This window comes from Mus caroli, chromosome 13, assembly GCF_900094665.2.
Source record: "Mus caroli chromosome 13, CAROLI_EIJ_v1.1, whole genome shotgun sequence".
Classification (NCBI taxonomy): Eukaryota; Metazoa; Chordata; class Mammalia; order Rodentia; family Muridae; genus Mus; species Mus caroli.
This window is the reverse complement of record NC_034582.1, coordinates 44,110,961-44,122,812: the sequence shown is the minus strand read 5'-3', so window position 1 is coordinate 44,122,812 and position 11,852 is coordinate 44,110,961. Positions and strand designations below refer to the sequence as shown.

Genomic DNA, 11,852 nt, shown 5'->3' with positions numbered 1-11,852 from the left:
TGGTTGTGAGCCACCATGTGGTTGCTGGGATTTGAACTCTGGACCTTCGGAAGAGCAGTCGGGTGCTCTTACCCACTGAGCCATCTCACCAGCCCCAGACTGTTCTTCCTTAACTTCACAATACATATTGTAAGTCCCTCCTGTAGTAACAGAACTGCGGCCGTCTCATTGGGGCTGGGCGTGGAGTTCAGTGCTACAGTGCTGCCAAGGCCCTAGTTTTGATTCCAAGCACCAGAAATGAACAACAAACACTGAGTGTAGGCTTTTGTAGTTCCCAAGTTCTCGCCTCTGTGATCCCTGGCAAAGCCTTAGCTCAGTGCTGAGCCTCTGACCTGCCTTCCTGAGTTGCAGCACTGTTTTATTTTCCTCTTGTGAGTGAGGGGCCACTGCTTTCCCTCTTATCCTGCTTGTTTGACCACTCTTAACAGTTATGTAGTCAAGTGTGTGTGTCCCTACTGTTCGAATGTTTAACGTGTCTTTTCTTGTGTGTATAATTGTTGTTTCACTTCTGTGTTGTCTTGATGAAATGTCTGTTAAGGGTTGGATCGCTTTGGTGCTGTTTGTAGGATGATTTTTTTTAGTCTGTTTTCAAGCTTGCTTGAGCAAGTATCACCATCACTCCTCCCAAAGACCCTCCTCATCCCATGACCCTTCCTCGGCTCCCACTTCCCACTCAGTCTCATTTGTCTTAAGGGACTTTTATAGACCTTGGTTGACATGACATGATGACCATTTTTTTGGTTTCGAGGGTGGGGGCACTCACTGCAGAAAACTGCCAGACCTCAGTGTCTGTCACATGTCAGGTAGAGTCAGGACCACCTCAGCCTTGTTGTTGGGAAGTATACAGGGTTGTGTCAGGCTGAACCTGCGTAGGGGGACAAGGGTGATCCAGAGGAGGATCTGTCCACGGCCCTTGTGCTGCTATTCATACAGCCCTGCTTTGTGTTGCTGTTGTCCTGCTGTGACTTGTTTATCCTGTAAAGATTGGGGTATGTGTTTTGGGTATGCATTTTGGAGAATATGAGGAGAGCCTCTATTATTTCAGAGGAGAATCACTAAAAGGTGCTTGTAACTTTAAAGATGAGATGCTACATAAAGGGTTAGATACAGCACTCCAAGTGAGACTTTGTCATTTCAAAAGAAATGTTGCCAACAGAGGTGTTGAGAGAAGGAGCCACAGAAGGGATTAGCCTAGACAGAAGTTTCACAAGCTGAAGGCAAGCAGAGAGCCGAATTGTTCTTTTGAATTTTCTGGCTGAGGCATTATGGCTAATCTGTGTCCCTGTCCATCTGTGTTGTCCCCCATCCCAGCCCCACCTCTTCCGTATCTGAGGCTCTTGTTACTCTCCTTCCCCACAGGGCAGGCCTCCTTATGCTGCTTCAGCAGAAGAAGTGGCCAAAGAACTGAAGTCGAAATCTGGGGAATCCAAGTCCTCTGCTGTGTCCTCAGAAGGGTCCCTGGCTGAAAATGGAGTGATGGCCGAGGAGAAGCCAGTGCCCCAACTTAATGGGAGCACGGGTGACCCCAGAGCCCCCAGCCACTCTGAAAGTGCCTTGAATAATGACTCTAAACCGTGCAATACAAATCCTCACTTAAATGCACTAAGTACAGACAGCGCCTGCCGCAGGGAGGCTGCTCTGGAGGCAGCTGTCTTAAATAAAGAAGAGTAAACTTATTTTTTATAGAGGGTGAAGGATGCTGGAAGGGTAAGGATTCAGGAGCATCTGGAGAGAGAGAGCCTGCAGTTATGTACATTTTGTCCTTTCCGTAAGAGAAAATGAGGACTTTGGAAATTCAGATCCCTCTTTGATATCAGAGATATAAACAACACATTTTTTTTTTTTAGTTTTAACCAGTTGTAGTCAAAATGCTACAATAAAACAAAAAAGAGAAAGAAAATGAAGAGCATTTGACTCCCGCACTTAAAAATGAAGTACACAAAGTTTAAACTGGTTACGACAAAAGCCTAGAGTTGTGTTTCTTGAACTATAAAGAAAACAAATTTTGGCAGTGTTTAAGTATATATAGCTTAAAATATAATTTTTAGCATTTGGCACCATATGTATGCCACTATATTTGATTTTGCATTACTGTTTCACAATGAAGCTGTGTTTTGAGGCTTTGATTTATGATTATGAGAGAAGTGAGGCACAACCACAGTTCCCTTCTCACTTAAATCTCATCACTGTTGATGTGGTTCTTTTGTGTTAAAAAAGTGCAACTATCAAAACTAAAAAAAGTATAGATTAAACTGCTGTTGTGCTGATTTTGAATACACAGTACATCATACATCCTTTACAAGCAAGTTCAATGGAGATTACGTTGAAATCATAGAAGATGCAAATGACCTTTCAAAGTCAACACAATGTGTTCTGAAACCTCGTGACTAATACCATGCATCTGTGATCAGTGAGCTACGTGGTTTTGAATCGGACGTAGACCATTAGTGCTACTACTTGAGCTAATCTTCTGCATGGTTCATAATTTTTAAAGTGTGTAGTTAATATTATGCATGTTATTGTCCTTTCTTCCATTCTTACCATATGTGCCCATTTGCAAAACAAAATGCTAATAATCAGTAATAGTCCTATAAAAGATGTTAACTCTGTTTAGTCATTGACTGATCTTGCTCTAACCTTAAAATTTTGTGATTATTGACCTCTGTTGCATTTATTCTAAACCCCCCAAAATTATCTAGCCGTTTGGAATATCAACATTACCCTGGTGTACTCACTGCTGTGTGCATTATTGTTCTTTGTTGCTGTTTTATGCCTTCATATTCATATTAGCAAAATATGAAATTCTGTAAAGAAAGAAACCCCCTATGATCTTAAAAAACAAAACACCCCCTTCCCCTTCTGTAGCAGGAAACAAATTGCTTGTTCTTGAGAAGTTTCCCATCAGGAATTTAGTAGAAGCAGGTATACTTCGATCATTTTGATGTTTTGTTACTGTTTCCAAACAATGTACTTTGAATCAGAATCACTTCTTACGTTTCATCTACTTCCGATGCTCTTCATCACATTAGTGATCAGAAATGAGGTGTAACTCCCCAGCCCCTGCCCGCAAGAGCTAAGTAGGATCTTACTGTAAGTTGAAGGGAGTTCCGCCCTAACTCATGGATTGTGAAGAATGAACTGCTGTTGGGTCTGATTGACTGTTGATGGATTGTGGTGTGGTTTATCCAGAGGCTATTGAATGCAACTTACAATGCTTAATAAAAATCTTTATTCTTTTAGTATAAAGTATGGTGTGGCTTTTAAATTCACTTGTAAAGTATGAATTTTACAGAGGTTTAAATTTAGGTAGCTCATGAAGAGCTCCGTAAGACAACATTAAGTTTAGAAATACCGAGCCCTGTCAAAGTAATTTTAGAGGAACCTTAATGGTTAATATGAAAATTATGCAGAGCACAGCTTTTGCGTTCCTCTGACCAATCAGGCTGCGAAGTACAAAGTAGCTTTATAAAGGCCTAACGGGGAAATCTTTGTTTTTAAATGTAGAGTTACAAGTGTCGCTGCCCTTTAGCTGGCTCTCTTCAGCGTAGTTCCAGCGTGCCCAGCAAAGCGGCCAAGGAGCTACTGGAGCGCCTGCTCCGAGCAGAGGACGCGCGCTTTACGGGCGGGGACGGGGGCGATTGTGCAGCAGATGCGCGCGCATCTCGGGGCGGGACCGAACCATGCCCAAAGCCACTGGCTTCTTACGCTGCAGCGCCAGGGCGGAACCGCGTGACGAGTCCCGAGACTGCGCCTGCTCGGTCTGTCAGGCTCGCGGCTTAAAGAGCCGCGTCTGGGACCTTGCGCAGGCTGGTTCCCGCTTCCTCGCGGCCTCCGTAGACCCTAGGAATGATCGGAGGCTCAGCCACAGGGCTCTGACCAACCTCACCGGCGTGCGCCTGCTGTATTGTGGCTTCCAAATTACGGAGGAGATAACCTCTTGTCCGATTTTGCTAATTTGGCCTCCAGGGTCTCGGTGAGAGTGAAACTTGGCACTGCTGCCCACAACAGGCCCCCAGAACCTTTGGCTGTGTTTGGTAGCCAGGCCTGTATCATCTTACAAAACCCACGGTCCCAGGGAAGACTGGCCACTCTGGATCCCAAAAGAATGTCCCAGCAACTGGAGTACAGAAAACTTTTATTCTGAAAATACCTTCTCCCATGGCACCCTCATAGGGTCTCCCTCCCTACCCCCCCCCCCCTCTGTAACAGTCACAAACATTATTCTGGATCTTCAGCCCGCCTTACTTGGGGACAGCAAACTGAACGAGGGGCTATATAGTTTTTGCCCCCCCCCCCAAAAAAAAAAACCTCAGGGGATCTCAGGGATGACCCCCCGGTGGCATCTGGCCACCCCCTCGACTTACATATCACTTGGATTACATTTATTCTAAGCCGAAGAGACTTGGCTCCAAGGTATGCCTCCACCTTACTTAAGGACCGGAAGTTTAGGCTTGAGCAGGAACGAGAGGATTCTGGAGACCCCAGGGATATGGACCTGGACCAGAGACACATTGACTTTTTTCCCCACACCACTGGAATTGAAGGGGGGTCAGTGGGGGGCCAGTGCCAAGATGCTCAAGGGACTTTGGCCATATGTGGCACTGTCCAGAACTCAGGGCCAAAATTGAGGCTTTGTACACACCTAATATGAACTCAACCTGGTGTTGTTCTTGGTCTAATGGTAAACAGTGGTAAGTCTGATGTTCTTGGTAGGTTGTTTGGGGTTTTTTGGGTGTGTGTGTGTGAGAGAGAGGGGGGTTGTTTTTCCCTTTTAAAAGAAACTTTTATGACTTTTTTGGCTTTAACTCTGCCATCTTGGAAACAACTATTGTGAACACCGGGTCTTTTTTGATGAAATACTTATTTTCCTTTTCTCCTCAGCACAGAGGGGACATTCTGCTTGCTTGTTTAAGGTTCTTGTGTAGCATTTTTACCAGCCTTGCTCTTCCTCCAAGGGACAAAGCACAGAGTCTGCACCTTGAAGGACTTCTACTAAAATGGGGGAGCTAAACACATGTTGACATTTAATAAGCAAAATATAAGGACGGGAGATAGAGAGGTGTACATACCACCCCGTAAGTGAGTCATGCAATTGCTGCTTAGTCCTGGTGCCACTGGCCCTTAGAGCACATGAGCTATTTGTATGAATTGGCCCAGTTGCTGGGCAAGGCCAGTATACTAGCTTTTTGACAGGCAAAAAATATGCTTTTTCATTTACATGGCCTTAATTTCCAGGGGCCTAAGCATTTGATGGATGTGGTTAGTGTAGCTCCATTCTTCACTTTCTACCTAACAGAGAATGTTGGGTAATCCCTATACCTTCATCCATACAGCACTCTTACATGGACAGAAGGGATGCAGGCAGCCTATGCCAACCCTTCTTCCTGCAGGACAGGCACCAGTGGCCAGCTAGAATGTGTTAAGTTTTTGTCCTCAAGCCTACCCCTTTCCAGGATATCTTGGGAACACGGTTTCTGCTGACTGCTTGGCACTTCTGTGGTGGACAGGGAAAGGGTCTTCTTGTCATGGGTCTGCCAACCCTACCTGTGTCCTCCACACATGGTTTGCTGTGTGGCTGGTACTGTTCAAGCATTTCCCAGAGAAAGAACCACATTCAGGTGCCTAGGCTCCCTGTTACCACCCCATTGAGCTCTTTCAGGAACCTATGGCTATGGCTCAGGCTGAAGTAACCCAGAAGCTCTCCGGTGAGGTCATGTGGAGCCTTTTAGTAAGGATGTGGCAACCTACATTAGGGTCTGAACCAACCTCCTCTCTTCTCTAACTCACTGGGCCAGGACACAACTCCTAGGATCTCAGAATGTGACCTTATTTGGAAATAAAGTCTCTGCAGATGCAGTTAGCGAAGGAGTGGGGACAAGGTCATGTTGGAGTAGGATGGACCCTTATCCAGTATAAGCAGTGTTCTTATAAAAAGGGAACTTGAACACAGAAGCACAGAGCCGAGGCCATAGCAAGACTGGGGTGACATAGCCCAGGAAGCTGTGAGAAGGTAGACAGGGGCCAGACACAGATCCTTTACCTCTGAAGGACTACAGTCCTGCAGACCCTTCATCTTTGGGCTTCCAGGATCAGAGATGGTACATTTCTGTTATCCGAGGCTTCCCGATCTCTGGATTTTCATATGTCTGGTAAATGGAAGCTTCTGAGACCACAGTAGGGCCACCTTCCTCTCTGTTCCCAGCAGGGCCTGGCTGGCCCACATTTACTTTTTTTCCCCCTAGCTTCTGGAGTTGGAAGTGCCATAGGATAGAATGTGAACAGTTGTGGTTCTATAGAGAATGAACCTGTCTAAGGAGTCAGAACTACAGTGGTTCTTGCCACTTTTGTACAACGGGAGATGGAATTTCAGACTGAGGGTCTAAACCAAGTTATCACGGTGAGCCTGGCACGAGTGCTCCAAAACCCATATATCTGGACCAAGCAACAGATACGATTCTCCCTGGGTAGAGGGATGTTTATCCAATCTTTGATGCCCTGACTGATCACTCCAGGGGCTGGCACTGAGTCTGCTGCAGAAAGCAGAATTCTCTGGGGCTGTGAAACATCACCTGAGTGGAGAGAGCAGGATCACAAACTAAGTCCACAAGTAAAAAGGAATCAGTGTAAAAAATGAGATAGAAGGAGTGGAAAGTTCCAGGAAGAAGAGCAAAGCAGGTGAAAAGGTCCATGGAGTAGGTACCAGGGAAGCCACACTATGGGATGATTTGGAGGATAGGTGGAAGCCATTAGGCAGGGCCAGGCCTAAACACTCTACAGCTGCATGAGTGTGCACTCAGGCACACCCTTTGTTAACAGACATGATTCAGTAAAGAGCAATACACAAGATCAACACTGACAATCAGTTTTGTTTCCATATACTAACAATAAACAGCATACCACCAAAAAAACAAAAACAAAACAAAACCAACCAAACAAAAAATACCAAAAAAAAGAATTCTGGTAGAGATGTACCTTGGTTGGAAAGTGTTTTCCTAGCACGCAGGAAGTCCTATGTTTCAACTCCAGAACCCCATAGACCAGGCGTGATACATGATGCTAAGCCACACACTCGAGATAGCAGTGGGAGTATTCAGGCTTCAAGGTAGTTTTCAGTTATGGTTACAAGAGACTGTTTTAAAGAAGGTGCTGGGGAGATGCTGAAGTGATGGCTCAGGGTTTAAAAGTATTTGGCTGCTGTGTTCAAGTCCTGCACTCACATGGCAGCTCACATGAGTCTGCATCTCCAGCCTAAGAAGATCTGACACTCTCTTCTGGCCTCCACGTGCACCAGGAACACAGCTGATGTACAGACCTACATGTAGACAAAACACCCATACAATTAAAAAAGATAAAAAGGAAAAATGCATACATATCTATATCTATAGGCAAGTATCTATAAAGTCAATGGACCACTGCAATGGCTCAGTAGGCAAAGGTGTCTGCTGCCTCCAACCTTGATGGGATCCACATGCAGGAGAGAATAGGCACTTCCACATTGTACTCTGAACCCCCATTTGCACACACACATGCACATACAGATGTACGCACACACACAAAGTCAATGAATGTAAAAAAAAACCAACCAAACAAAAAACCCCTACTCTAGAGCAGGGAAGCAAGGCAAATGACCTGACCAGACTTACCTCCAAGTAATTACATGGAAAGACAGACTGCTCACCAATGTGGAAACTTCATACATAATCGCTTAAGAACAATGTAGAGGGCTGCAGCAGGTAATGGTGCTAACGGCCAAGTCTGACCAGCTGACCTGGATCCCCAGGCACGCATTCTATAGTAGAAAGAGAGAAACTGGCTCCCCAAAGTTGTTCTTTCCTCCCCAAAATAGATAGATAGATAGAAAATCTAGAGATATTTTTACATTTTAAAATATCATTTTTTTCAAAAATAAATCTTTAAAAGGTGTGTGTGTGTGTGCAAATGGGTGTGCACACATGTGTATATGACATGGCACTGTGTGGTGATCAGAAGATAATTTTGTGGAGTTCTCTCATTCACCTTAATATAGGTTCTAAAGACTATCCAACTCAAGTTGCCAGGCTTGTGTGATAAACACTTTACCAGGCTCCACAGGAAACAAAGTAACTTACCTTTCTTTCTTTCTTTCTTTCTTTCTTTCTTTCTTTCTTTCTTTCTTTCTTTCTTTCTTTCTTTCTTTGGGGGGGGGTTTGAGACAGGGTTTCTCTGTATAGCCCTGGCTATCCTGAAACTTACTCTGTAGACTAGGCTGGACTCCAACTCAGAGATTCATCTGCCTCTGCCTCCTAAGTGCCTGGATTAAAGGCCCTGTGCTACCACCACCACCCAGCTAGGAAACAAACTTAAAAAAAAAAATATGTTGGGGACAGAGAGATGGCTCAGCAGTTAAGAGCACTGACTGTGCCGGGCGTGGTGGCACACGCCTTTAATCCCAGCACTTGGGAGGCAGAGGCAGGCGGATTTCTGAGTTCGAGGCCAGCCTGGTCTACAAAGTGAGTTCCAGGACAGCCAGGACTATACAGAGAAACCCTGTCTCGAAAAACCAAAAAAAAAAAAAAAAAAAAAAAAAAAAAAAAAAAGAGCACTGACTGCTCTTCTGATAGGTCCTGAGTTCAAATCCCAGCAACCACATGGTGGCTCACAACTATTTGTAATAAGATCTGATGCCTTCTTCTGGGGTATCTGAAGACACCTACGGTGTACTTACATATAATAAATACATAAATCATTAAAAAATTGTTATTATTTTTACATGCACTGTGTGTGTGTGTGTGTGTGTGTGTGTGTGTGTGTGTTCCAGTATGCATGTGCCTAAGGTTAGGGGAATTCCCTGGAGCTGGAGTTACAAGCTGTAAGCTGCCAATGTGAGTGCTGGGAGTTGAACTCTGGTCTCCTGTAAGAACTGTACATGTTCTTACCCACTGAACTATCTCAGCAGCCCCAGAAGCAAACTTTTAAGGAAGAAAAATCTATGCTAAAATTAGTATGGAATGTTAAGGAACCACAAATAGCCACAGTAATCTTATAAAAGTTAGAAGACTCACACTTCCTTACAAAGCTTACAAAAAGCAAAGTGATCAAAACCACGCAACATCAGCGCGCCCAGACATAACAAAGAGCCCAGGACAGCTAGCTCACTCAGGGCAAAATTCTCAAGAAAGGGGTCAAATGGCTTTGCTAAGGAGGGGGCCAGATGAGAGGGCTCAACCAGTAAAGTGCTTGCCATTAAGCCTGACAACCTGAGTTCAGTCCCTGGGACCCACATGGCAGAGGGAACTGACTACTGCTGGTCTGTGACATGAGCACGGTCACACACACATACCCTAAATACACGGAAAGACAAACTAAACAAACAAGGAAGCCAGCACTTTAGGAATGATTCTGGGAAACTTTGATATTTACAAGCAAGACAACAGAGTTGCCTCTGTATACCTCCGTGGAGGCAGACTTGTCTGTGCCAAGAAGCTGGGGCTGCTGTGCAGTACCAAAGTCATGGTGTCACTAGAGTGCCTGGATACAGTGCTGATGTGGGAACCACTACCTGTGAGACATTGCCCCTTATGGGCCACAGGCTAGCCAATGGGCATGTGAGTGGTGGTGTGGGAACAGGTGTGGCTGCTGAGCTGGAGCTGAGCCCTAAGGAGCAGAGGGGGGGGGGGACAGGAAGCTCCAGTAGAGGGGGCTACCAGACCACACTGCCCCCTGCTCCGGAGCATCTCTACCTCTTGTTGCTAGCAGGAGCACCTTGTTCCCTCTCCTGGGTCATGTTCTCAGAGGATGACTCATCTGTTCATTCAGCCTTCCCATTCTTTCTCCTACCGTTGACTCAGATCTAAGTCCATCCCTGGTTCTTTCTAACTCCAGGATGAACAGGAAAGCCGAGACTCTTCTGAGTGCTGGTGTACAGCTGTCAGCATAGAGTAGGTGCTCAATAAACATCTAAGGCTAGGAGGTGGGAGAAGGGATGGAGAAAACAAACAGAAGTTAGGGCCTGAGGCCTGGGGTAGGGTCTGTGCTGCTGTACAGCTCAGCAGCCTCGGGGAGGGCTCTGAGAATCAGGGTACCTGATCCCCAAGCACAGGGGCAGCTGTAGTGGGCACAGCTGGCTGCCAGAGAGAATGTCAGAAGATAAGGAGAGTTAATGGAGGCACCCAGTGGTCAGTACCCCACCAGAAGGAGAACAGGCTTTCTGGGGGAAAGGTGAGGTGAGAGGAACAGGTTCAGGACTTGGGCAGGGGTGTCTTCTTCCCTTGCTCCCTCTGCCCCCACCTTTGGTAGGCTACTTCCCTTCTGCATTTAACTGCTCTGAGCTTCAGTTTTCACTTCTGCTGAATGGCAACTGCACCACCTCTTGGGGAGAGTGCCTTAGGTAACAGGGCAGTGCCTACCCCACCAGGACTCATGCCTGGTGACAGGGACAGGGGATTAACAGCTGTTTCTTGCCTTGTAAGGGCATCCAGTACAGAGGAGACCCAAGGGGACAGCTGGAGTTCAGGCAGGTAGCTTGAAATGAGTTCATTGTGTACAGGTTGACAAGGTAACCTGTCTGCCCCCCCCCCCAATTTCCTATCTCCCCTGCCACATGTGTGCCCTTAGATTACACACTGCTTGCCCTGGTTCGGATCCTAATTTGTGGTCCTGGGTTTACCTATTTGGGAAGGGTGGGGGTTGGTTGAGGGCAAATTCCATAACAGGCTATCCCCTGAGTTGCCAGCAATAGAGCTGATTGGCAGCCGCACTCTGGGCAGGGATAACTGGGACTCTGCTTTGTCAAGGTAAGCAGAGGTCTGAAACTCTGGAATGTATCTGCAGAGACTAGCATCTTCACGTATTGTGTGGGGACAGGCAAAGGGGAAGCAGATTTAGCAGACAGCTTTCTTCCTAAATATGTGGCCCTGCTCATCAATGTCGACCTGGGTAAGGGACAGAGAAGGACCCTCATTCATATCCCACCAACCAACCAACCAACCAACCAACCAACCAACCAACCAACAAAAAAGCTCTAAGCAGGACAGGTGAGACCAGGGAGCCAGTTCAGGGCAAAACTTCAGGGGCGAGAGCAACAACATAACCCCTTGTCTTCCCCAGCAGTCCTGTGGCTCAGTTGCGACTCACTGGACTGTCCTCCGCTCCTAAGGTTTGGGGGTCTATGGGTTGTAATAAGGGGTCCTGGGCGGCACCAATGCCAGGTAAGTTGTGTCCTACAACAAACAGTTTACTCTCGGGTCCCCTGACTTTTGCCGGAGCATCGGGGAAATTCACCGGATCGTAAGAGGAAGCAAGGCAGCCCCCAGCTAGAAAGAAGGGGAAGGGGAGGTTGTTCAAAAGCCAGCAACTCAGTCGCAGTTCGGGATGGGGGGGGAGGCTGCCGGGCCCAGGAAGAGGAGGAAGATCCCCCTGTCCATCCCACTTTGGGGTCAGAAGAAAGTTAAGGCCAAGGAGTTGCTTCTGGCTAAGGCAGGGCTGTGCGAACTGTGTTCACGTAGTCGGGGGCAGGGGGCTCCGCGGCTCGTCTCCCTGGGCGTCCCGGGGCAACCCTCTCCCGCGGGGTGCCCCCGAGCCCGGCTGCTGGCTCCCCCAGGCCCGCGGCCCACCTTCTACCGCGGCCCGCCTTCCCGGCGGCGGGAGCGGGGCCCAGGCCGGCGGGCGGAGGCGGCGCCACCCGGGGCGCTGACGTAGCGGCCGCTCGGCGGCCGGGGGTCCCTTCGGTGGGGCCGCGGCTCCCCGCCCGCCGCCCCCGCGCGTCCATTCGCTTTGTGTCCCGCGCGCGGCCGGGCCCCCCGCGCACTCTCAGCCCTGCGCCCCGCGGCCCGGCGGGCGGCTCCCGGCGCGGCCCCAGCAGCCCGCGCCGGCAT

The 11,852-nt window shown here is 47.7% G+C and overlaps 2 protein-coding genes across 2 annotated transcripts in view; both read left to right on the top strand.

The window, feature by feature from the left end:
* LOC110307650 (constitutive coactivator of PPAR-gamma-like protein 1) overlaps nucleotides 1-3,246 on the top strand; it is an 85,540-nt gene extending 82,294 nt beyond the window's left edge. The window contains exon 18 of the mRNA XM_021179888.1: nucleotides 1,360-3,246. Within this exon, the coding sequence (XP_021035547.1) occupies nucleotides 1,360-1,671 (312 nt within the window). The 3' untranslated portion in view covers nucleotides 1,672-3,246. The remainder of the gene's footprint in view (nucleotides 1-1,359) is intronic.
* A 7,507-nt stretch (nucleotides 3,247-10,753) lies between these two features.
* The window catches only part of Phf2 (PHD finger protein 2), a 68,915-nt gene continuing 67,816 nt past the window's right edge, over nucleotides 10,754-11,852 (top strand). Inside the window, exon 1 of the mRNA XM_029468261.1 lies at nucleotides 10,754-10,772. The gene's annotated coding sequence lies outside the window, so the exon portion shown is untranslated. The remainder of the gene's footprint in view (nucleotides 10,773-11,852) is intronic.